The sequence below is a fragment of the Aegilops tauschii genome, chromosome 2 (assembly GCF_002575655.3).
Source record: "Aegilops tauschii subsp. strangulata cultivar AL8/78 chromosome 2, Aet v6.0, whole genome shotgun sequence".
Taxonomy (NCBI): Eukaryota; Viridiplantae; Streptophyta; class Magnoliopsida; order Poales; family Poaceae; genus Aegilops; species Aegilops tauschii.
The window spans coordinates 18,761,100-18,783,721 of NC_053036.3; the positions used below are offsets into that span (position 1 = coordinate 18,761,100).

A 22,622-nucleotide genomic window follows, 5' to 3' on the forward strand; every position below is an offset into this window, starting at 1 on the left:
CCTCTGCATCTACCTACGGGATTAGTTTTAAACCTCAATAATTTTTATTTAGTGCCAGCTTTGAGCATGAACATTGTATCTGGATCTCGTTTAATTCGAGATGGCTACTCATTTAAATCCGAGAATAGTGGTTGTTCTATTTATTTGAGAGATATGTTTTATGGTCATGCCCCGCTGGTCAATGGTTTATTCTTGATGAATCTCGAACGTGATGTTACACATATTCATAGTGTGAATACCAAAAGATGTAAAGTTGATAACGATAGTCCCACATACTTGTGGCACTGCCGCCTTGGTCACATTGGTGTCAAGCGCATGAAGAAGCTCCATGCAGATGGGCTTTTGGAGTCTCTTGATTACGGATCATTTGACACGTGTGAACCATGCCTCATGGGTAAGATGACCGAGACTCCATTCTCCGGAACAATGGAGCGAGCAACCAACTTATTGGAAATCATACATACCGATGTGTGAGGTCCAATGAGTGTTGAGGCTCGCGGAGGATATCGTTATGTTCTCACTCTCATTGATGACTTAAGTAGATATGGGTATGTCTACCTAATGAAACACAAGTCTGAAACCTTTGAAAAGTTCAAGGAATTTCAGAGTGAGGTTGAGAATCAACGTGACAGAAAAATAAAGTTCTTATGATCAGATCGTGGTGGAGAATATTTAAGTCACGAGTTTGGTACACACTTAAGGAAATGTGGAATAGTTTCACAACTCACGCCGCCTGGAACACCTCAGAGAAACGGTGTGTCCTAACGTCGTAATCGCACTCTATTGGATATGGTGCGATCTATGATGTCTCTTACCGATTTACCGCTCTCATTTTGGGGCTATGCTTTAGAGACTGCCGCATTCACTTTAAACAGGGCTCCGTCGAAATCCGTTGAGACGACACCGTATGAATTATGGTTTGGGAAGAAACCTAAGCTGTCGTTTCTAAAAGTTTGGGGATGCGATGCTTATGTCAAGAAACTTCAACCTGAAAAGCTCGAACCCTAGTCGGAAAAATGCGTCTTCATAGGATACCCTAAGGAAACTATTGGGTATACCTTCTACCTCAGATCCGAAGGCAAGATCTTCGTTGCCAAGAACGGGTCCTTTCTAGAGAAGGAGTTTCTCTCGAAAGATTTGAGTGGGAGGAAAGTGGAACTTGATGAGGTGATAGTCACCCCTTCCGAACCGGAAAGTAGCGCAGCGCGGGAAAATGTTCCTGTGGGGCCTACACCGACTGGGGAGGAAGTTAATGATGATGATCATGAAGCTTCGGATCAAGTTACTGAACTTCGTAGGTCCACAAGGACACGTTCCGCACCAGAGTGGTATGGCAACCCTGTCCTGGAAATCATGTTGTTAGACAACGGTGAACCTTCGAACTATGAAGAAGCGATGGCGGGCCCGGATTCCGACAAATGGCTAGAAGCCATGAAATTCGAGATAGAATCCATGTATGAAAACAAAGTATGGACTTTGACTGACTTGCCCGATGAGAGGCGAGCCATAGAAAACAAATGGATCTTTAAGAAGAAGACGGACGCGGATGGTAATGTGACCATCTACAAAGCTCGACTTGTCGCTAAGGGTTATCGACAAGTTCAAGGGGTTGACTACGATGAGACTTTCTCACCCGTAGCGAAGCTGAAGTCCGTCCGAATCATGTTAGCAATTGCCGCATACTATGATTATGAGATATGGCAGATGGACGTCAAAACGGCATTCCTTAACGGCTTCCTTAAGGAAGAGTTGTATATGATGCAGCCGGAAGGTTTTGTCGATCCTAAGAATGCTAACAAAGTATGCAAGCTCCAGCGCTCAATCTATGGGCTGGTGCAAGCATCTCGGAGTTGGAACATTCGCTTTGATGAGATGATCAAAGCGTTTGGGTTTACACAGACTTATGGAGAAGCCTGTGTTTACAAGAAAGTGAGTGGGAGCTCTGTAGCATTTCTCATATTATATGTGGATGACATACTATTGATGGGAAATGATATAGAATTCTTGGAAAGTATAAAGGCCTATTTGAATAAGTGTTTTTCAATGAAGGACCTTGGAGAAGCTGCTTATATATTAGGCATCAAGATCTATAGAGATAGATCGAGATGCCTCGTTGGTCTTTCACAGAGTACATACCTTGACAAGATATTGAAGAAGTTCAATATGGATCAGTCCAAGAAGGGGTTCTTGCCTGTATTGCAAGGTGTGCAATTGAGCACGGCTCAATGCCCAACCACGGCAGAAGATATAGAAAAGATGAGTGTCATCCCCTATGCCTCGGCCATAGGGTCTATTATGTATGCCATGTTGTGTACCAGACCTGATGTAAACCTTGCTGTGAGTTTGGTAGGAAGGTACCAAAGTAATCTCGGCATGGAACACTGGACAGCGGTCAAGAATATCCTGAAGTACCTGAAGAGGACTAAGGACATGTTTCTCGTTTATGTAGGTGACGAAGAGCTCGTCGTAAAGGGTTACGTCGACGCTAGCTTCGACACAGATCTGGATGACTCGAAGTCACAAACCGGATACGTGTATATTTTGAATGGAGGAGCAGTAAGCTAGTGCAGTTGCAAGCAAAGCGTCGTGGCGGGATCTACATGTGAAGCGGAGTACATGGCAGCCTCGGAGGCAGCACAGGAAGCAGTCTGGATGAAGGAGTTCATTACCGACCTAGGGGTGATTCCCAATGCGTCGGGCCCGATGACTCTCTTCTATGGCAACACTGGAGCTATTGCCCTTGCGAAGGAGCCCAGGTTTCACAAAAAGACCAGGCATATCAAGCGTCGCTTCAACTCCATTCGTGAAAGTGTTCAAAATGGAGACATAGATATTTGTAAAGTACATACGGACCTGAATGTAGCAGATCCGTTGACTAAATCTCTCCCTAGAGCAAAACATGATCAACACCAGGACGCAATGGGTGTTCGATTCATCACAATGTAACTAGATTATTGACTCTAGTGCAAGTGGGAGACTGTTGGAAATATGCCCTAGAGGCAATAATAAATGGTTATTATTATATTTCTTTGTTCATGATAATTGTCTATTGTTCATGCTATAATTGTGTTATCCGGAAATCGTAATACATGTGTGAATACATAGACCACAACGTGTCCCTAGTAAACCTCTAGTTGACTAGCTCGTTGATCAACAGATAGTCATGGTTTCCTGACTATGGACATTGGATGTCATTGATAACGGGATCACATCATTAGGAGAATGATGTGATGGACAAGACCCAATCCTAAGCATAGCATAAAAGATCGTGTAGTTTCGTTTGCTAGAGCTTTTCCAATGTCAAGTATCTTTTCCTTAGACCATGAGATCGTGCAACTCCCGGATACCGTAGGAGTGCTTTGGGTGCACCAAACGTCACAACGTAACTGGGTGACTATAAAGGTACACTACGGGTATCTCCGAAAGTGTCTGTTGGGTTGGCACGGATCGAGACTGGGATTTGTCTCTCCGTGTGACGGAGAGGTATCTCTGGGCCCACTCGGTAATGCATCATCATAATGAGCTCAATGTGACTAAGGAGTTAGTCACGGGATCATGCATTACGGTACGAGTAAAGAGACTTGCCGGTAACGAGATTGAACAAGGTATTGGGATACCGACGATCGAATCTCGGGCAAGTAACATACCGATTGACAAAGGGAATTGTATACGGGATTGATTGAATCCTAGACATCGTGGTTCATCCGATGAGATCATTGTGGAACATGTGGGAGCCAACATGGGTATCCAGATCCCGCTGTTGGTTATTGACCGGAGAGGCGTCTCGGTCATGTCTGCATGTCTCCCGAACCCGTAGGGTCTACACACTTAAGGTTCGGTGACGCTAGGGTTGTAGAGATATGAGTATGCGGAAACCCAAAGTTGTTCGGAGTCCCGGATGAGATCCCGGACGTCACGAGGAGTTCCGGAATGGTCCGGAGGTGAAGAATTATATATAGGAAGTCAAGTTTCGGCCACCAGGAAAGTTTCGGGGGTTATCGGTATTGTACCGGGACCACCGGAAGGGTCCCGGGGGTCCACCGGGTGGGGCCACCTATCCCGGAGGGCCCCATGGGCTGAAGTGGGAGGGCAACCAGCCCTTAGTGGGCTGGGGCGCCCCCCATGGGCCTCCCCCTTGCGCCTAGGGTTGGAAACCCTAGGGTGGGGGGGGCGCCCCACTTGCCTTGGGGGGCAAGTCTCCCCCCTTGGCCGCTGCCCCCTCCCTTGATGGGATCTTGGCCGGCGCCCCCCCCCCCTCCCAGGGGGGCTATATAAAGAGGGGGGAGGGAGGGCAGTAGCACAACAGCCTTGGGCGCCTCCCTCCTCCCCTGCTACACCTCTCTCTCGCAGAAGCTCGGCGAAGCCCTGCCGAGACCCGCTACATCCACCACCACGCCGTCGTGCTGCTGGATCTCCATCAACCTCTCCTTCCCCCTTGCTGGATCAAGAAGGAGGAGACGTCGCTGCACCGTACGTGTGTTGAACGCGGAGGTGCCGTCCGTTCGGCATTCGGTCATCGGTGATTTGAATCACGGCGAGTACGACTCCGTCATCCACGTTCATTGGAACGCTTCCGCTCGTGATCTACAAGGGTATGTAGATGCACTCCTTTCCCCTCGTTGCTAGTACACTCCATAGATGGATCTTGGTGAGCGTAGGAAAATTTTAAAATTCTGCTACGATCCCCAACAATACACTCCTTCACTAAAATCCACAAACCACTCTAATTCTAGTGCATTTGAAATGAGCTAAACTAGCAGTGAGAGATGAAAGGATGAAGTTGCTAACCTTTTAAACACTTGTGTAGTTAGTGCACCGCCAAACCTAGACAAATTTTAGGAAAAATGTAGCTTGGAGGCCGAGCTTGGAGAGGAGAAAGCTTAAGTGTGGCTCGGGCATTTTCATTGAACACCTCATGTGCATAGATAGGCAAAGAATAGAGTAGCACACACCTCCACCCTTCCACAGCCAAAAAACAGAGGAGATGGGGGGGGGGGGGGGGGCGTGGATATATATAGGCAAAACTTTAGTCCCAATTTGTGTCTAAAACCGGGACTAATGGCCTACCCTTTAGTCCAGGTTCCAGACACCAACCGGGAGTAAAGAGCATCACCCCTTTAGTCCCAGTTAGTGGCTGGAACCAGGACTAAAGGTCCGCCCCAAACCGGGGCTGATGCCTGTCGAGGCCCGGCCGGCGTCCTAGCCTCCCGAACCGGGACTGATGCTCCCATTAGTCCCGGTTCGTAACACGACCGGGACTAATGCTCTCATCTGCCCAGGACCAAGCACTGTTTTCTACTAATGCGTGAATGTTTGTGACATGGCGTTGGGTAACAAAAATAACGTCTGAACACCACAATCCAAACCTTTGAGGCACACCGTTGAAGCTGCCCTGAGGATATGTGCGGAGGACTCCACGGACAATCAGTCTGATATTTGTGCCTTCCGCAGTTATGTTTTAACTATTTCTGTTTTTCAATATTTAAAAAACACAGCGTCTAAATAATTTCCACAATTTTACTAAAATGTCCATGTTTTCATAAATTGTTCCTAAAAAATGTTCGGAATAAACATTTCAAAGTTTAATTATTGTTTTCAGTTTTTAAAATAAAAAAATACCATCAGAGCGCTCGCTACACTAGCGTTTGTCACATCGGCAGGCCCAGCGGGGAGGCGCTTGTGCATTTGCACACTAAAGGGATGTGAGATATAGCGGTTCTAGGGAGCAACTAGTTGACGAGCGCTCATTCGGGAGCATCACAACGATCAGCGCCACTTGACGCGTTCTCAGTCGCCGCCACGTGTCGCGGCCTGGGCGCTCCCTCCGGATTTCTTTTTATTTTTTCGCATGTGTTTCGGGTTTTTAAACAAATTTTTTTGGGTTTTGTCGACTTTTTTGTTTTCGACCGGTCTTCCTTAGCTTTTAGGACAAAAAAATTTGAATTTTTTTATTGCGTGAACAACGCGTTTTTTTGCTTCCGCGAGAGGCGCGGTTTTTCTTTTGGGAGAGGTACAACCATGCCTCTAGGAAACGAAAACAAACGGCTTTCTGTTTTTTTTTTCACGAGAGGCACGGTTTTGCTTCCACGGGAGGCGCGGTTTTGCCTCTCGAAAACGAAAAAAGCACATGTTTTCTGTATGTTTTTCCTTCAGCGAGAGGCATGGTCTTGCTTTCATGAGAGGCATGGTTGTGCTTTCGCGAGAGGCACGGTCGTGCCTCTCAAAAATGAAAAAAACGCTTTTTTTTTTTGTGAGAGGCACGGTTTTGCTTCCGGGAGAGGCACGGTCGTGCTTTCGCGAGAGGCACTGCCGTGCCTCTCGTAAACGGAAAAAAAAATGTGTTTTCTGTTTTTTTTCTTCGGCGAGAGGCACAATTTTACTTCTGCGGGAGGCACGGTTATGATTTCCCAAGAGGCACGACCGTACCTCTTTTGTAAAGGGAAGAAACAATGTTCCCAGTTTAGCTTTTTCGTCCGTTTTTTCGTGATTTTTTTTGTCAAAACCTATCAACATTGGATCTAGTTTTGAAGATCTCGATGCGAGGAATCCAATGGTGAAAATGGTTCAAGATTTGGACTCACGGTTTAAGAGAGAAAATGTTTTGAATAAATGGATTTACGAAAAAAAAGAAAAACTCACATGTTGCAACGAGTGGCGCCCATGTAGCGCGCCACTTGTCACAACCTGAGGAGGTGGGAGTGACAAGGAGTACTCCTCAATTAGTGAGTTCGCTGTAACAAGTATAGCGGTATAGGAGCGGCTTCTGAGAAGGTTATGCACCAGTTCGTGGAACCTTTCGTTGATTTTTAACCCGTTTTGGAAAGGTTTCACGCGGTTTTTCTTTTTTTATGTGTTTTCCTTTGTGGTTTTCATCAGATTTTCTTTTTGGTTTCCATTCTTTTTATAAATACATGTCAACTTTCTTCGATACACATTGTACATTTTTATACGCGCGTAACATTTTTTCGATGCATGTTGAGCATTTTTAAAATCCATGCTATTTTTTTTTAAATACATGTTTGAACATTTTTTGAACAAACGTTTAACATGTTGACCTTTTTAGAATGGTACGATATATTATTTATATTACAGTAACATTTGCTTACTTCATATTACCATTTTTCTAAAAAATGCCATGAACATATTAAAACATGTCATGCACGCATTTTTTTAATATCACACACATAATTTGAATGGTTCATTTTTTTTACAAATTTAACCGAACAATTTTTACAATGCATAAACACTTTAAAAAATGTTTACGTATATTTTTGAAATGCATGAATATTTTATAAATGTCACTCACATTATTTTAATAGTATACACAATTTCCAAAAGTTGGGAGAACATTTTTTTTTACATTGCATAAGCATTTTTTAAAATGTGCAATGAACACCTTTTAAATTAGAATTAAAATAATTTTTGGAATATATATTTAGAATATGTTAAAATATAAACATTCCTTGCCTTTGCAATCGGTAGGGGAGAAGCGGCAAACCCTAGAAGGCTGTGTCCATGAAGAAACCTTTATCAACCATAGTGAAAACGGCGTGGGGAAACTACGACGGTGGCACATGTGTGCGTAGAGTACTCCATGTAGTGTGTATCTTTACTTGGACCTGATAAGAGATGCATACGTAGAATTATGCTCTGCATATGTTGTGTAGATCATACTAGTAGTGAGGACATCGGAATGCTAGAGAATGCTTTACTACTCAAAGTCTGCCTTCATTTAGTTTAGTCTTTTTATTCTGGTTTTACCTTTTTGTTGTAGTTGTGAGCCCTTTTATCGTTTCCCTAGAATCCGATAGAGTGGATTATTTTCAAACTTCCGTTCGGGTGTCTACGGAGCAACATAGGTGACAACGTACTTACGGGCTTAGTAGTTCCTTACTATTCGCTCCCTGACACCTTACTTGTCACGAAATTTCTACAACGCCTTGTGCACTTGCACATCAACGACTATTTGCGCAAGGCGGTAAGAGATGTTCCACAAACGTGGATATAGTTGTTGTTGTGAGGCGACGACCACAATGGCTGCATTGCGACAGTTGCATCCGGTGATGGTGTTGCAAGTCTGGCCAAGGCAGTGTTGCAAACAGTGCAGGATGTTGCAAGGCGGCCACCAATGTGCTTCTACCTATTGTGACCGGCGATCGATGATGCCCCGAGACCGAGGAGTCTTGCTGCAACATGGTTGCGAACTGCTGTAAGTCAATGTTGCAGGCACAACCAAGTGCTCTATGGCCGACACCCTCGGCTCTCGTTGCAATGTGCCGATCGTGGGATGATACGAGCTGCCACCGAATGCTGCGATAGTGGCCAAGATGCCTCTGCAACAATGGTCGAGAAGATGCTTCCAAGGCCTATGCTATTGCAAGCAGTGCTGGAATGGCAGATGATGTGATGGGCAGCAGGCTGTTGCGAGCGAAAAACTAGAGGCTTTTTGTGATGAGAGCAATGTGATGCTATGAGTGGAGCGACAAGTCAGTGGTGGGTATTGTGAGTTGAACGGCAAGTGCGGCATAGCACGAGGAACTGTTGTGAGAGGGTGGTGGATACGACAAGGGTGTTGATTTTGTGCAGCGACGTTTCTAGGGTAACAAGCGATAGAAGCATGACCGATTGTTTCCTGATCAAACAATGTATGGTTGTTGCATCGATCGGCTAGGCAGGCGGCTATTTTTTCTCTCCTATGGTAAGTTGGCGCCTAGCGCTGGGCAATTTTTCATATGACATGTGCTCTTGAATTGAAGCTTCGGCTTGCTTCAAGCGATCCAATTTGCTGATGACGCTGGCATGGGGAGTGTTATCCATGTGAAGGTGGGCCCTCTATGGTAACGCCTATGACCTCTCGAGGCAAGGTATTTCTATTAGGGAGGCGAGGTGACTGTTGTTTACAAGCACCAGCGGAGCTACCCATAATTTGTTGGGCGGACCAGAGGGAACAAGGCCAAAGGAAATCACAAAATAATTGCTCTCAAAGCCCAGCTTCCCATCCACTCTTCACTGGTTTTCTCTTGGATAGGGCGGGTCAGGGCACCGTTTTGCCTGCATGTAGCTCCGCCCCTGTTTACAAGTGTCATAGATTAAAAATATATCATGTGACCACGCACTCATAATCTAGCATGCCATAGCGTGTCTATAAAAACAAATATTGTCATGTCCTGGCACGACTCAGTTCCAGTCTTTTCGACCTTGTAAACTCTGATGTGGCCATCAATGGTGTCATGCCTGTATTTTTTCTTGACAAAAAACATTCTTTCAGGGCATAGAGTTATAGAGTACACAAACCAACCTTTGCATCTAAGATGCACATGATCTAATGAAATAACAAGTCAATTAGAAATATACACATTGACACTGATTAAAAAGAAAATAACCTAAGGTTCTAGAGGACCGATCTGAAGAGTAAACCACGAACAATGTAGGGTAAACATGTCCTTGGCTGCCTGACGCTCACTATATCAAAATACTTGTTGCCGAAAAATCTCCTTGTGATCCCACCACTCAAGCGGGGACCATGTTTTGAAGCATATGCTTGAATATGTACATGTATCAGCTAGTCAAGGATACATGGTTAGCATTGTTTTAAATCCCTAATAAAATGTGAATAGTCACCGGTTAGGTGCACTTCAGAACGATCTACCAGTCATCCATGCATCCATGCAAGTGAGAACACAACAGATGATGTCTGCATAATTCTTTTTATATTTTGAAAAGGCATAATATTTATCTCTCAAACGGAAAGCAGGGCTAAAAATTCATTTTCACCGTTAAATCCGTCGCTACGAGATTTTGGAAACTAGATTCCACGTAGTTATGTTTTGATGACTTTATTTCGAGTCAAAGTTACCATATTGCCATATATAAGTTACCAACTTGTTGACACTGAAGTGATAGGACTTAAAACCGGACTTTTTCAATTCCAACTTTTTAATAAAAAATAAGTGGTCGAAACTTATCACCTGGTACTACAAGAGTTATTGATATTGCTAATATGTTGTTACCAACAAAAGTCACGTGGGTTGTCGGACTACTCATGGTTAGTTATTGTTTAAAATAACTTGACCTCGCCATAACCACCCATGTAACCGCATCACTACTATGGTGGTGGTTGTGACCTAAACACACTGTTCACTTGTAGCATGTGAAGTCGGTAGCTATAGTTGTCTAATCTTGGTAACTATAGAATGACCAGCCTAATAACTATGTTGGTATCTGATGTATGTGTATCCTGGTAATTTTAGCACAAAAATCCTGGTACCTTTTGTATGAGCATCATTAGCAGCCCGATAACCACATAATAGCCTCGTTGGTAACTATATCCCATGCAGCCCTGTAACTACATAACTGTTAAGTTGGCAACTTTAGCATTAGCAGCTTTTGATAACTATAGTATGAGCAATCTAGTAACTTTTGTAGGAACAACCTGGTAATATAGCATGAGCAGCTTGATAAATGCATAATAACCCATATTGGTAACTAGACCATGAGCAGTCGGGTAACTTTATGTGTGTCACCGGGTGACTACATAATGGCATAACCAGTATATTGGCAATTGTTGTATGGGTAGCCCGGTGACTATGTCATTAGCAGCCTAGTAATTACATAATAGACGTGTTGCTATTTTACATCGAAAATGATAACTACATGATCGCTATATGTTGGTAACTGTAGTATGTGTAGTCTAGTAACTTTAGCATGAGCATCCTGATAACTGTAGCATGTGCAACCTGGCAACTATAACATGCGAAGGCTGATAACTTTAACGAGCAACCCGATAACTTTAGCATAAGCAGTCTGGAAACTACACAACAATCGTGCTGGTAACCATATCATGAGCACCATCAAACAGTACAATGTGTCCCACCTCTTCTTCCATATTGGGTGATGTAGATGATGAAAAACTCGAGATTATCAATTTGATTGGTAATTTGATAATAAGGGAGATTCTTTTAGGAGAGACGAATGGTCGAAAAGCAAGTTTTCTTTCTCTTGACCCAACACATGTGATGACTAGTTATTTATTTGGCCAATGTGATTAGTTTGGCCTGTTTTCAGTAAAAAGATTTCAAATCCCAATCCTTGCATTGTTTTTGTTGAAAAAATGGTAAGGGTGAAAAACTAGAATGGACACCTGTACCAAAGAAAAATTTGAAGTGGATCGATCGAGTTTTTAGCGGCCAGGGTCAGGTCCTCATCCTTGCATCATCTTATCAAACTAGGTATGTGCACATGCGTTGCCACGTAAGGTTCCCATTTCACCTTTCTTTTCACCGTCCCTTCATCCAACTTTTCTTGTATGATAATCAATCAACTTAATTTACTTATCTTCTGAACCAATTTTACTTTAATTTAATTGCCAAACTTCTGATCAAAATATCTCTACTACTTAAAAAGAACGTAAGGTTCCCATTTCACCTTTCTTTCTACCACCCCTTCGTCCAACTTTCCTTTTATGATAATCAATCAACTTAATATACTTATCTTCTGAACCAATTTCACTTTAATTTACTTACCAAACTTCTGATCAAAATATAAGATAATTCATGGGAAGAATTTGATGAATATTTATTTACACGTCGCACTTTTACAAATAGGTAAACCACAAGCTACGTACTAGAATATTTATATCCCGTTGCAACACACGGGCATTGTTCTAGTTTTACAGAAATAAGAGGACCATAGGGGACAAATCTTGATGCCAAACGAATACACAATATAAGATTATGTTTTGGTTATAAAGCATAGATTTTCTGTCATTGCTTAAACTAACAAAATAGGTATGTTCCCGTGACTGATCATCTTTATTGGGTTACCAAACTTAAGAGATCAATTACCATTTATCTGTTTACAAATCATGAATTTATTGCTATTTACTGGGTTACCAAAGATGTATTACCGATATCAGGTTTTACCCTAAAAACATTTTATTTACGGACCATGAATTTATTGCTATACAATAGATTGAACTGGTTTATTGGGTTATCAAAGATTGGTTTGATGAAAATCATAAGGGGAAAGGGTTGATGCCCTTCCAGCCATCCAGGTTCAAGACATGATACTTGTAATTTGGGTTCGTTGCACCAATTATACCGTAGGAGCCTCCCTTACTGTCTTTCTGTCAAAAAAATCATAAGGGAATGAAAACTCGAGAAAATTCGGTGGCAGGTGAAAGGTTGGGCGAAAAGGTCCGAAGGAGAAAAATTGACGAAAGATGGAACCTTTCATTTTTTAAATAGTATATAGAGGGAAAAACAAGCAAGGCGGTCGACACCAGAATGAACGCACGTACATGATGAAAATGAGGACGGTGAATCGATCAGGTGCAGTGGCGAAGACATGCCTAGAACAGTTATGGCTATAGCCCTAGACACAGTAACAACGACCCTTCTAATACAAAATATCATGAATGTTCATGCTAGCTCCGCCAGTGATCGGATGGATATAATCACATGAGAAGTGGGATGCAAGAGAGGACATTGGGTTGCCAAATAGGTTTTCAGTAAACTATGATAGGTTGATTTCAATTTATTGGACAAAAAATGAGTATTGCGTTGGGTAATATTCCTATATGGCGAATGTTTGCCGAATAAAAAAAATTCAATTATTTTAATGTATATGCCGCTTGAAACCACAAAATATACTAAACGAGGCTAAATTGAATGTTAGTGAAATGAATCACGAATCACATCTCTGATGTCTACTCCTGGGTTTTGAGCAGTTAATGGGGATGAATGATCCTCTGCAGCACGACGGTCCTGGCCTGCCGGATGTCCCGGCTACACTTGTCCGCCTGCTGCCCCAGGTCATCCACACATTTCATGAACGCCTCTAGCTTCTTCTTCACCTCCTCAATGGCCAACCTCGCAGCCTCCTCGTCGCGCTCCGCCAGCTCCGCGCAGTCCACCATGGAGCCGATCTGGACCTCGAGCCGGCCGACGAGCGCGCGTATGCTGTCCAGGTCCTCGATGGCGACGAACGTGCCGACCTGCATTGCGCCCACCACGTCCTTGTGCCCCCGGAGCGCGTCCCGGTACCGTTTCATCATCGCGTCCACCCACTTCCCGGCGGAGCCCACGGGCAGCGACGCCGCGGCCGCCAGCGCGGCCGCCACGGGCGGAGCCGCGATGGCCGCGGCCACCACGGAGCAGACGAGGATCGCCGCGAAGGTGGTCGCGAAGACGACGCCGGTCACGCGGCGCCAGACGCGGAGCGACCGGAGGCGGCCGTCCAGGCGGCGCTTCTGCCGCCGCAGCCTGTCCAGCATGCCCAGCTGCTGCCGGTACGCAGCCTGGAACGCGGCGAAGAACTCGTCCGTGAACGGCTCGCCGCCGGCCGCCTCCTTGAACCGCCGCAGCGCGCCGAGCACGCGCCCGGGCCGGACCGCCGGATCCTGGACTTGGAGCGCGAGGTGCAGGACGAGCTGCGAGTCGCGGGCCCGGCGGAGGGCCTTGTCAAGCGCGGCGAGGAAGTCGAGGGTGTGGAGGCTGGCGTCGAAGTAGTCCTCCACGAGCGCGAACAGCTCGGGGCACCCCCACACGTCGTGCTTGCTGGCGAGCACGACGCGGACCACCTCCTGGTTCATCTCCACCAGGCAGCCGGTGACCTCCCGGAGGGAGCCCAGGGACATGGACCGGACCTCCACCCCGGACGCCGCGGCGGAGACGGCGAGGCTCGCGCGCCGACGCAGCGCCGCGTCGAAGCTCCGCAGCTCCGGGTCCGCGCTGCACGCCGCCTCGTACGACCCCAGCTTCTCCCCCGTCGCTCTCGCCATCTTCAGCCGCCGCGGCCTCATTATGCCATGACGGTTCCCCATGGCCGGCGAACCTTATAGAACTCAAGAAGAAAAGAAGCAGAGCTTCGAGCGTAGTGGCGTACTGTGACCGTGATGCTCTGTAAGAATAGCGCGCTCACGATTGACAAACTTTATAGTCGTGGAATGTGGAAGTATGTGAACGCTGTGAAGGAGAGGAAGGGGCACGGTCGATGGCTTGTACGCATGAGGAAGCTTGGTAGGGTGGTGGGGGCCGGCAATGGCGACCGGAGGAAGCAACCCAAGGAGCGGCCGACGTGTGTGCAAAAATTGCAGAGGTGGACGCGCATGCTTGCTTCTCTCTCGTCTTGCACAAGGTTGCAGCCTGAGCCATTGCCATGCCAGGTCGACGAGTATGCCATTGCCATGTTTTGAATTTAAAATATTTGGTTAGATCTCAATCAAATTCAAATGTATTTTTTTGAATCTTTTGGCCCAAGTAAAAAAAACTGCAACAACAAAATTTCAGTAAAGTTCAATGATTTTGGCCGTGGCTAAAATATTTGTGAAACAGAAATTTAAAACCCGCTACATTTTTGTATACATCTCCTGGAGGCCATTGGATTTTTCTACCCGAAAAGAGGGATGGATACCTTTGCTCTCTGTATTGATTGATGAAACAACATATAAACTTGACAATAAGACGAAGAACAAGGCTGCCATAACACTATTTTGTTTTGCTACAGGAACTCTGTTTTGTTTACACCGGTCTAGGCCTCTAGGGGACGTACAGTATTGCCTTAGGAACGAAGCTATAGCATATGCCACAAGTACAGTTACGTGTCCCTTGGTGTCCTAGGGCAAGCTACCCCTACACATGCTGCCCATGTGTGTTGTCTGCACTGTCGCTCGCATGGTTACCATTGCCAACTTTTGTGTAGATTAGGCGCAAGTATGGCCCAAGTCTTCCACATTGGAGACAACAATGGCCTTAGCTAGGAACCTACTCACTACGTTTACAACATCATTTCACTCTCTAGACAAAGCAGGCCATGATAGCACACAAACGCACGTTGAATTGCCCTTGAGATCGACCAGTCAAGAATAAAAAGAGTACGCATGCAGAACCGGCACATGGTCCATGCTTGTGGAAGGGGGCATATGCTTGTGCGAACGATGTGTCTTGGAACCATGTTGCTTTCCAGCAAGCTGGTTTGATCAAAACACCGTTGCTTGCAAGTGTGAGCAATGTCACAGCTGTGGCACCTTGTTGCCACAAACAAAAAGGAAAGGTGGCATGCACCTTTTCCCTGCGTTGAATGGTTACCTGATCCAGGTAGGTTGGTGCTGGTTGTGGTCATTACCAGCTGCACGGTCGATTAAGATCCACAAACCGCTCGCTTTTCGTTCCACCAAGATTGTTTGTTTTCATGTGTTTCGTTTGCTTAGTTTCACGAAATTCGTAGTAGCTTTTATTGGATATGTGCAACCTGTGAACGAAGGAGCGATCACTTAAAAGCTTTTGCATCATCGGATACGGCGGTAGTTTCTAGGGTGCATGCACTTCGAGGCTCCGGTTTGATTATTGGTTCGACCAACTAAATATATGTTATATTTCATTAAAACTATCACTAGTACAATCTTGAATTTTAGTCGGTACATGAAGCCCTTTTTCAAAATAAATAATTAAATAACCAGCCCCCACTAACCACTCAGTCGGTTCATGAAACAAAACCGACACCACAAATCTCAGTGACGATTGCTCACCCAACTGAGATAGCTGGATGTTAAAAAGCAATCGATGTATCATTCCCTCGTGTGAACCATGACTAGAAACCGCCGTCCCTAACCCCCCCCCCCTCCCCCCCTTCTCATGTTAACGAGCGAGGATACACTTTGTAAAATCGGTGCCGGAGCTACACTGCGTACCTAGTTAGGCACTAGGTCAGAGCGGTGTGGGCGGATCGGCATAGGACACTCTAGCCGTACCCGGGCTAAGGTAGTAGTGTCACAGACCACGAAACATTGCGTTCAACTTCTGCTTGGAGCACCGGGGCTAGAGTAGGATGCTAATGTTGGAGCTGAAGCAGGGCGAGGATGAAGATGAATTGCCCCATGAGAACTTTCGGGCTTCGCACTACACTTCACAAATCCGGTGCCTTTAGGAACTAGATAACGATTGTGATATAGACATCTTGAAACATACTTTCTCCCCACTTTATAAATAAAGCAACCAACACGTCCATACAACAAGTTCAAGTCCCGTACCGAAAAAAGAGAGAGAAAAAGACCACCAAATGGCCAGTGGCTCAAGTGCTCTCCTGCGAAGCAAGGCGATGTGCGATTGCAGTGATCACGTTCATCATGTGGCCAATCCTGTTGTGCTCCCGCTATCTAGAGAGCGGGTATCAGTGATACATAGATGAGAGCAAGGGGCAACAAAAAATATATTACCTCCGTCCCAAATTTTTTGTCTTAAATTTGTTTAGATACGGATGTATCTAACACTAGAATGTGACTAGATACATCCGTATATAGACAAATCTAAGACAGTAATTTTGGAACTGAGGAGTAGTTGGTGGTGTTTACGATGACCTTATAAGGAAGGTTGGTTGTCGAATACCAACAAAATAGGCACATTGACTCACGGAGCGCGATTCTAGTCTTAGGTTAAGAAATTGCCAGGAGATATTGGATTATGATTGCAGGCCGTAATAAGGAACTCCCCAAGGTCGATTGTCCCGATAGCCACTGCATGTTGTTCCGCAGACAAATGCTAAAATTGCTACTCGCTCCATTCGATCCAAAATAATGTCGCAGGTTTAGTATCGGAGGGAGTACTAGTTACTAGGGTTCTAAATAAAATACACTTGAGTCGAATTTTTGTTTCAACCTTGCAAACTTAAAGTGTCAAAAATGAAATATTCCTTAGCAATGCATATATATGAGATTTTGCTACGACGATGATACCAAATTACAAGGTGTGAGACTGGATTTTGGGACATCTAACTAGATTAAAAGTTTTAGCTTCCTGTATAATTTCGTGACCAAATAATATTCGAGGAGCCCCCTCCATTCGATCTTGGCTGGATAGATTCATAAAAGACTTTGGCTTCTTCAACACAGGGTTAAAGGGGCACATATTGCCTCTGTGCTTGATTTTTGTAACTCTCTCTTGTAACTTCTCCATAGCCGGCCTCCCCCCCCCCCCCCCCCCTCTCCCTCTTTGTATATACCACCCCCCCCCCCCCCCCACCACCACCATGTAACCACCGTATTTATATGTGAGTAATACAAAAACAGTAGGAGCCTCTCCTACTGTCTTCTTTGTCGAGCCTCTCCTACTGTCTTCTTTGTCAACAAAAAATTTATTCAAGGAGCCCTCGGCAAAAAGCAAAATCTGTGTTAAATGTTTTGTTCAATTGACTGGATTTTCTACTCCCGGGTGCACCTACACCCGCATGAACAGTACACTTGAAAGAAATATAAACCAAACTTGAAAAAATCTAAAATTTTGGGACATCAAACTAGATCAAAAGTTTTAGCTTCCTGTATAATTTCATGACCAAATAATATTCGAGGAGCCCTCAGCAAAAATTAACAAAATCTCTGTTAAAAGTTTTGTTCACTTTTGAGGAGTGATTTTGTTATTTTTGCTGAGGACTCCTCGAATATTATCTGGTCACGAAATTTTGCAGGAAGCTAAAACTTTTGATCTAGTTTGATGTCCCAAAATTTTAGATTTTTTTTGATTTAGTTATATATATTTTTCAAGTGTACTGTTCATGCGGGTGCACCTACACCCGGGAGCAGCCACACCTTTCTCAAATTACAATGCAAACAAATTTGGGCAACATCCTTCTCGCGATGTTAAATAATCATCATGAGCATTCATACCCGGAAAACTTATAATTTGACCAAGTGTCTTAACAGACTAATACTAGTGAGATAGGTAGACATTACGTTACAATCTAGCAGTGCAAATGCGTATGTGGTGTCGCTAGTTAATATAAGCTGACAAAGGAACTGCATGCACGATTACTTGACAAGAGCGTAGACGGAGATCACCAAAACGGCCGCCGTGCATTTGGCAGCGAGCAGCATGAGCAACGCGGCCGCGGAGGCACGCACGAAGAACATGTCCAATTCTTGGCGGAGCCTTTTGAAGTCCGGGTTAGCCTTCGTCAAGCTGTCCGGATACAGCTCGTCGACGTAGCGATCCGCGTCGGTGCTGAACCAGTAGCTTGCCCCAGCGGCAGTCGCAAAAGCTATAACAAAAATCTGCGAGGAATTGCATGGATCAACTTAACATTTACTAGTATTTCCACCGTCCGGGTTTATTGGCCTTGCTAGCCAAAAATTGGTCCGAAGTCGTAGTCCTCTATATATAGTTATATATACAGTACTCGACGGAAATCTAGCTTAATTACCACGTCGGCGCATATGAGGAACAGCGCCAGATTTGCCGTCCCTCCGATCACTCTCTTCTTCGTAGCGATGGCAACGGCCGCGAGCGGTGCCTGCACGAGGCTGTACGCGCATCCAATGGCAGCAATAGCCACGACATACCTGTAATGTAATTGACAGAAGTGCTGTTCGTCATACAATACATATACGATCTAATCATCAAATTTAAACAATCGTTGAGTATGCTAAATACAACATATACTACCGCACATACGAATGCATGCTCACGGTGGCTCGCTCGCTCAGCTCACCTGTAGGTGTAGATGTCCTTGAACTTTAAGACGAAGCGGCCGCCCTCAAAGAGATCGCTGCGGACGTCGACTTTGTCGGTGACGATGAGGGCGAGCGACCCGGCCAGGAGGAGCATGGCCACTAGCCGGAGCGCCAGGATGACAGACGGCAGGACGATCTTGGAGGATGCCATGGTAGCGGTAGTGGTAGCCACCTCCGCAGGACGACGTGCGCTATATATACATAGCTGCCTGCACCGCCAGTTGATCATCGGCTGGGGACTTGGGGTTAACGACACATTTTGGCCTTCTAATTCAAGGCACCCTGTCGATCGTCGTTTCTCGGAGCTGGAAGACGGTTTGGGATTAACGCCGGATGTACAGTACACACCTGGCTACTTTGATCCCGTCTCCCCAGCTAGACGACGAGTACGGATGTACAGCATGCGTGAGCATAATGTGGATGGAGGACTCAAATGACAATAAGTGCTTGGTAGAGCTTCTGTAACTATATTTAGATCCCTGCAAACATCCTCTTGAACACCAACATTAGTATTAGGACTAAAGAAGATACTGGATTTGGAATTACTCACAAGCTGCCTTGCGTTGCTGCAATATGTGTCCACAATTATTTTCAAGGTGATTGCATTTTGTATATTGGCCATCATGAAAATTAAAGAGTCATCTGCAAAAAGAATGAGCGGCCATTTCCTTAATTTGAAGAAATATCTATGGTAGCCTTCGTCGGATATGTGTAATTTGAGAATGAGGGGTGATCTCTTTAAGAGATTTTGCATTGTCAGATATGGTAATTCTGGGGTGCACGCATTTGGAGGTTGAGTTTGACCATCAAGATCATCAAGAAATGGATTATATATAAGAAAACCCACTTTAGCTATATGTAAGTTGTCTGTTTTTTAACTTTTGGTAAGTCAATTTCTCTGATAGTTGATTCTTTGTCATAATTCGTGTTGTCTTTTTCCCACTAGTGTGGCTTCTTGGTTGAATTTTTTACTTTCCATTATTTAAGTTAAATCAATTTTCTTATTGGGTTTGACGCCTATTGTCTGTTGTTTTCTTTTGTTTTTATGTTTCTTTTTATTTTTTCGTTTTCTTTATGGGTATTCTTGGGATGTTGGATAAGTGTAAATGTATATATGCAAGTACTATTAAATATAAATTATACTAGTGTGCAAAAATTGCACTATTATATATGTAATCTTTGCATATTATAAAAGTGCAATTTTAGTGCAAATTGTGTGAAATTTGTTTTTCATTTTCTTTCTTCTTAAATGGTAGCACCAATGCCACTCATTCATTCTTGCTTAGAAAACTATATTTTTAATTTCATTTCAGTTTTTGTTTCGCTTTCGTTCTTCATTACAGGTAATACCCATGCCACTAATTCAAACCTTCTTAGAAAACTACAATTTTTTTGCAAAAAATCTACTATTATATGTGTATTATTGCAAATAATAAAAGGCATAATTTATTTGTGAATTGTGTGCGAATCTATGGTTGTTTATTTCTTTCTTCTTGAAGGGTAATACCAATGCCAATAGTTTTTTATTTCTTAGGGGTTTTTTGCGTGTGTAAGTATACATGCAAGGACTATTCAAATGAGTTCGGTGATTCGGTGCCTAGGTGCATCTGTACCTGGGCATGAACAGTAAATTCAAATAAAATAGCAAAAAAATAGAAAAATCTAAATTATTTTGGTATCAAAGATGTTTGAATGGCTTAGTTGCATGCGAAAATTTGTGGTGTGATGACATTCAAGGAGCCATTGGAAAAAAATCGAGTCTCAAAGAAACTTAAAAAGAACACTATTTGAAGATAATATTTTCCCGGGAGTTTTTGGAATGTCATTTCTCCCTGAAAATCTGCATGCTCCTTGCAGACTGTAACAACTTCAATGCCAAAAATATTCACAAGTTTTTTGAATTTTGTTCTATTTACTTCGAATTTGATTCCTCGATGCATGAGTGCAGATGAACCTGGGCTCGGACGCGAATTACCGGCGAAAACTACACTATTATATACTTATTCTTTGGATTATAAAAATTGTAGTTCAGTGCAAAGCTGTGTGCAAGTATTTTTTTTGTTTTGTTTCTTATTACATGGTAATAGTAATGCAAGTTATCCATTCTTCCTGAGACAACTTCATTTTTTATATTATATTATATTATGTCATATTATATTTCTTTTTAAGGATAATACCAATGTTACTAATTCATTCTTACTTCAAACATTTCGTTTTTGTGAAAACTTTACTATTATCCTTAAAAAAGAAAACTTATACTTGACGCGAGACATAGGGCAACATCTCATGAGGGAGCGCAAGACTGGACCGACCCAGCTCATGGGAGGCCACAACCTTGTTTTTTCTCTATTTTTTCACATTTTTTGTTTTTGTGTTTTGCTTTTTAAAACCTTTTTATACTTCAAAATATTTTTCAATATATATAATAAAATAAAATCTACTTAAAATAGTAGAATTTTTAATCTAGCATTTGTAAAATGTTAAATTTGCGAAAATAATGTTTCTCATGTATACGAAAAAGTATACAGAAAGTACAATGCCTATGAAAAAAAGTTAATAATGTATTTTAAAAATAATAATCAAGCATTTGAAAACATGCTAATCATCTATTAAAAATGTTAAACATGTAAAAAAACAGAACATAGAAGGTAGAACTTGTACTGAAAATAGAACATAAAAAATTAATATTAAAAATAAAATAAAGAAACAAAAGCGGTGAAAACCAAAGAAACGAAAGAAAGAACAAAAGAAGCACCTCTGAAACGAAGAAAAAAAATAAAACCGTGAAAGTTAGAAGGAAACGCGGAAAACCCAAGGTAAGAAAACAAAACCGATCTTTTTAATAAAAACTAAGAAAGAAAGAAAGGAAATAGAATAGCAAGAAAAAACCAATAAAAAGGAGAAACAAACAAAAGAAAACTGAAAAAAGAAAGAAAAGACACAATAAAAATCGGAATAAGACAAAGAGAATGGTGATAAACAAACCAAAGAAACCCACAAAGAAAAAACCCCAGTGAGAAACAAAGAGACTGAAAGAAAAAGAGAGAAATGAAAAAGAAATAAAAACGAAGCAAACTCAACGAGCAAAGAAAGTGAACGCGAGCGACAGCGTCCAAGCGAAGAAACACACGAAAAAGGCAGGCGCAATACTGTATCACGCACGGGAAAGCTTGAGGCGAGACGGTAGATAGTCTCACGAGAAACAAGAAATAGTTCTCTAGCTAGGGCTATATGTCCCTCATACTGATTTCTTATAGGAATCGCCTACGGTCGACAGTAGCACTGTAGCAGGCCGACCCACTTCTGCGCGCATTGGTTCGCTCGGCTCTGTAGGTCCGGTTTACTATAGGACTTTGTTCCTTTTGTTTTCTTTTTTTTTCTTCCGTTTACGGTTTCTTCGGTTTTCCTTTTTTTCCCTCATTATGCTTTGGTTTTCTTTGTTTTCTCATTGGTATTTTTGGTTTCTCTTTCTTTCTTTGTTATACTTTGTTTTTTTGTTTCTTTCTTGTTTTCCTTATATTTTTTACTTTTCTTTTGTTTTTGTTGGTTTTTACTGGTTTTCTTGTCTTTTTTTTACTTTTTACAACACATGTCCACATTTTTCACATGTATTGTAACTTTCTTCGCATATACTAGGATTTTTTTTCAAATTTAATAAAAAAATAGATATATTATTAACATTTCTTAATATATGTTTTGCTGACTACTTTTTTTCATACATATTGTACATTTTTCCTATACATATAAATATATATTTTAAAGAATTTACATTTTGAAAGATCGTGGATGTCGCCTAGAGGGGGGGGGGGGTGAATAGGCGCTTTAAAATAATTACGGTTTAGGCTTGAACAAATGCGGAATAAACCTAGCGGTTAATTTGACAAGCACAAAACCTACAACAACTAGGCTCACCTATGTACACCAACAACTTATCCTAAGCAAGATAAACAACTAAGTGATAGCAAGATATATGACAAGAAACAATATGGCTATCACAAAGTAAAGTGCATAAGTAAAGGGTTCGGGTAAGAGATAACCGAGACACGCGGAGACGACGATGTATCCCGAAGTTCACACCCTTGCGGATGCTAATCTCCGTTTGGAGCGGTGTGGAGGCACAATG

The 22,622-nt window shown here is 43.1% G+C and overlaps 2 protein-coding genes across 2 annotated transcripts; both read right to left on the reverse strand.

Moving 5' to 3' along the window:
* Positions 1–12,502: 12,502 nt before the first annotated feature.
* Positions 12,503–13,878, reverse strand: LOC109733331 (putative UPF0496 protein 5). Its single transcript, XM_020292528.3, has one exon. The coding sequence runs from the start codon at positions 13,820–13,822 to the stop codon at positions 12,728–12,730; it is 1,095 nt and encodes a 364-aa protein (XP_020148117.1). The 5' UTR covers positions 13,823–13,878; the 3' UTR covers positions 12,503–12,727.
* A 3,919-nt stretch (positions 13,879–17,797) lies between these two features.
* On the reverse strand, positions 17,798–18,650 carry LOC109733450 (CASP-like protein 4D1). The gene is made up of 3 exons (XM_020292679.1): positions 18,478–18,650; positions 18,190–18,328; positions 17,798–18,040 (listed from the first exon to the last, which is right to left on the reverse strand). The coding sequence occupies exons 1-3, from the start codon at positions 18,648–18,650 to the stop codon at positions 17,798–17,800; spliced, it is 555 nt and encodes a 184-aa protein (XP_020148268.1).
* Between the last annotated feature and the right edge of the window lie 3,972 nt (positions 18,651–22,622).

Coding starts and splice junctions, on each gene's coding strand:
- LOC109733331 (XM_020292528.3), bottom strand. CDS start 13,822: ATGGGGAACCGTCATGGCATAATGAGGCCGCGGCGGCTGAAGATGGCG.
- LOC109733450 (XM_020292679.1), bottom strand. CDS start 18,650: ATGGCATCCTCCAAGATCGTCCTGCCGTCTGTCATCCTGGCGCTCCGG. Junction 18,329..18,477: donor AAGGACATCTACACCTACAG/GTGAGCTGAGCG, acceptor ATTACATTACAG/GTATGTCGTGGCTATTGCTG. Junction 18,041..18,189: donor TCCTCATATGCGCCGACGTG/GTAATTAAGCTA, acceptor AATTCCTCGCAG/ATTTTTGTTATAGCTTTTGC.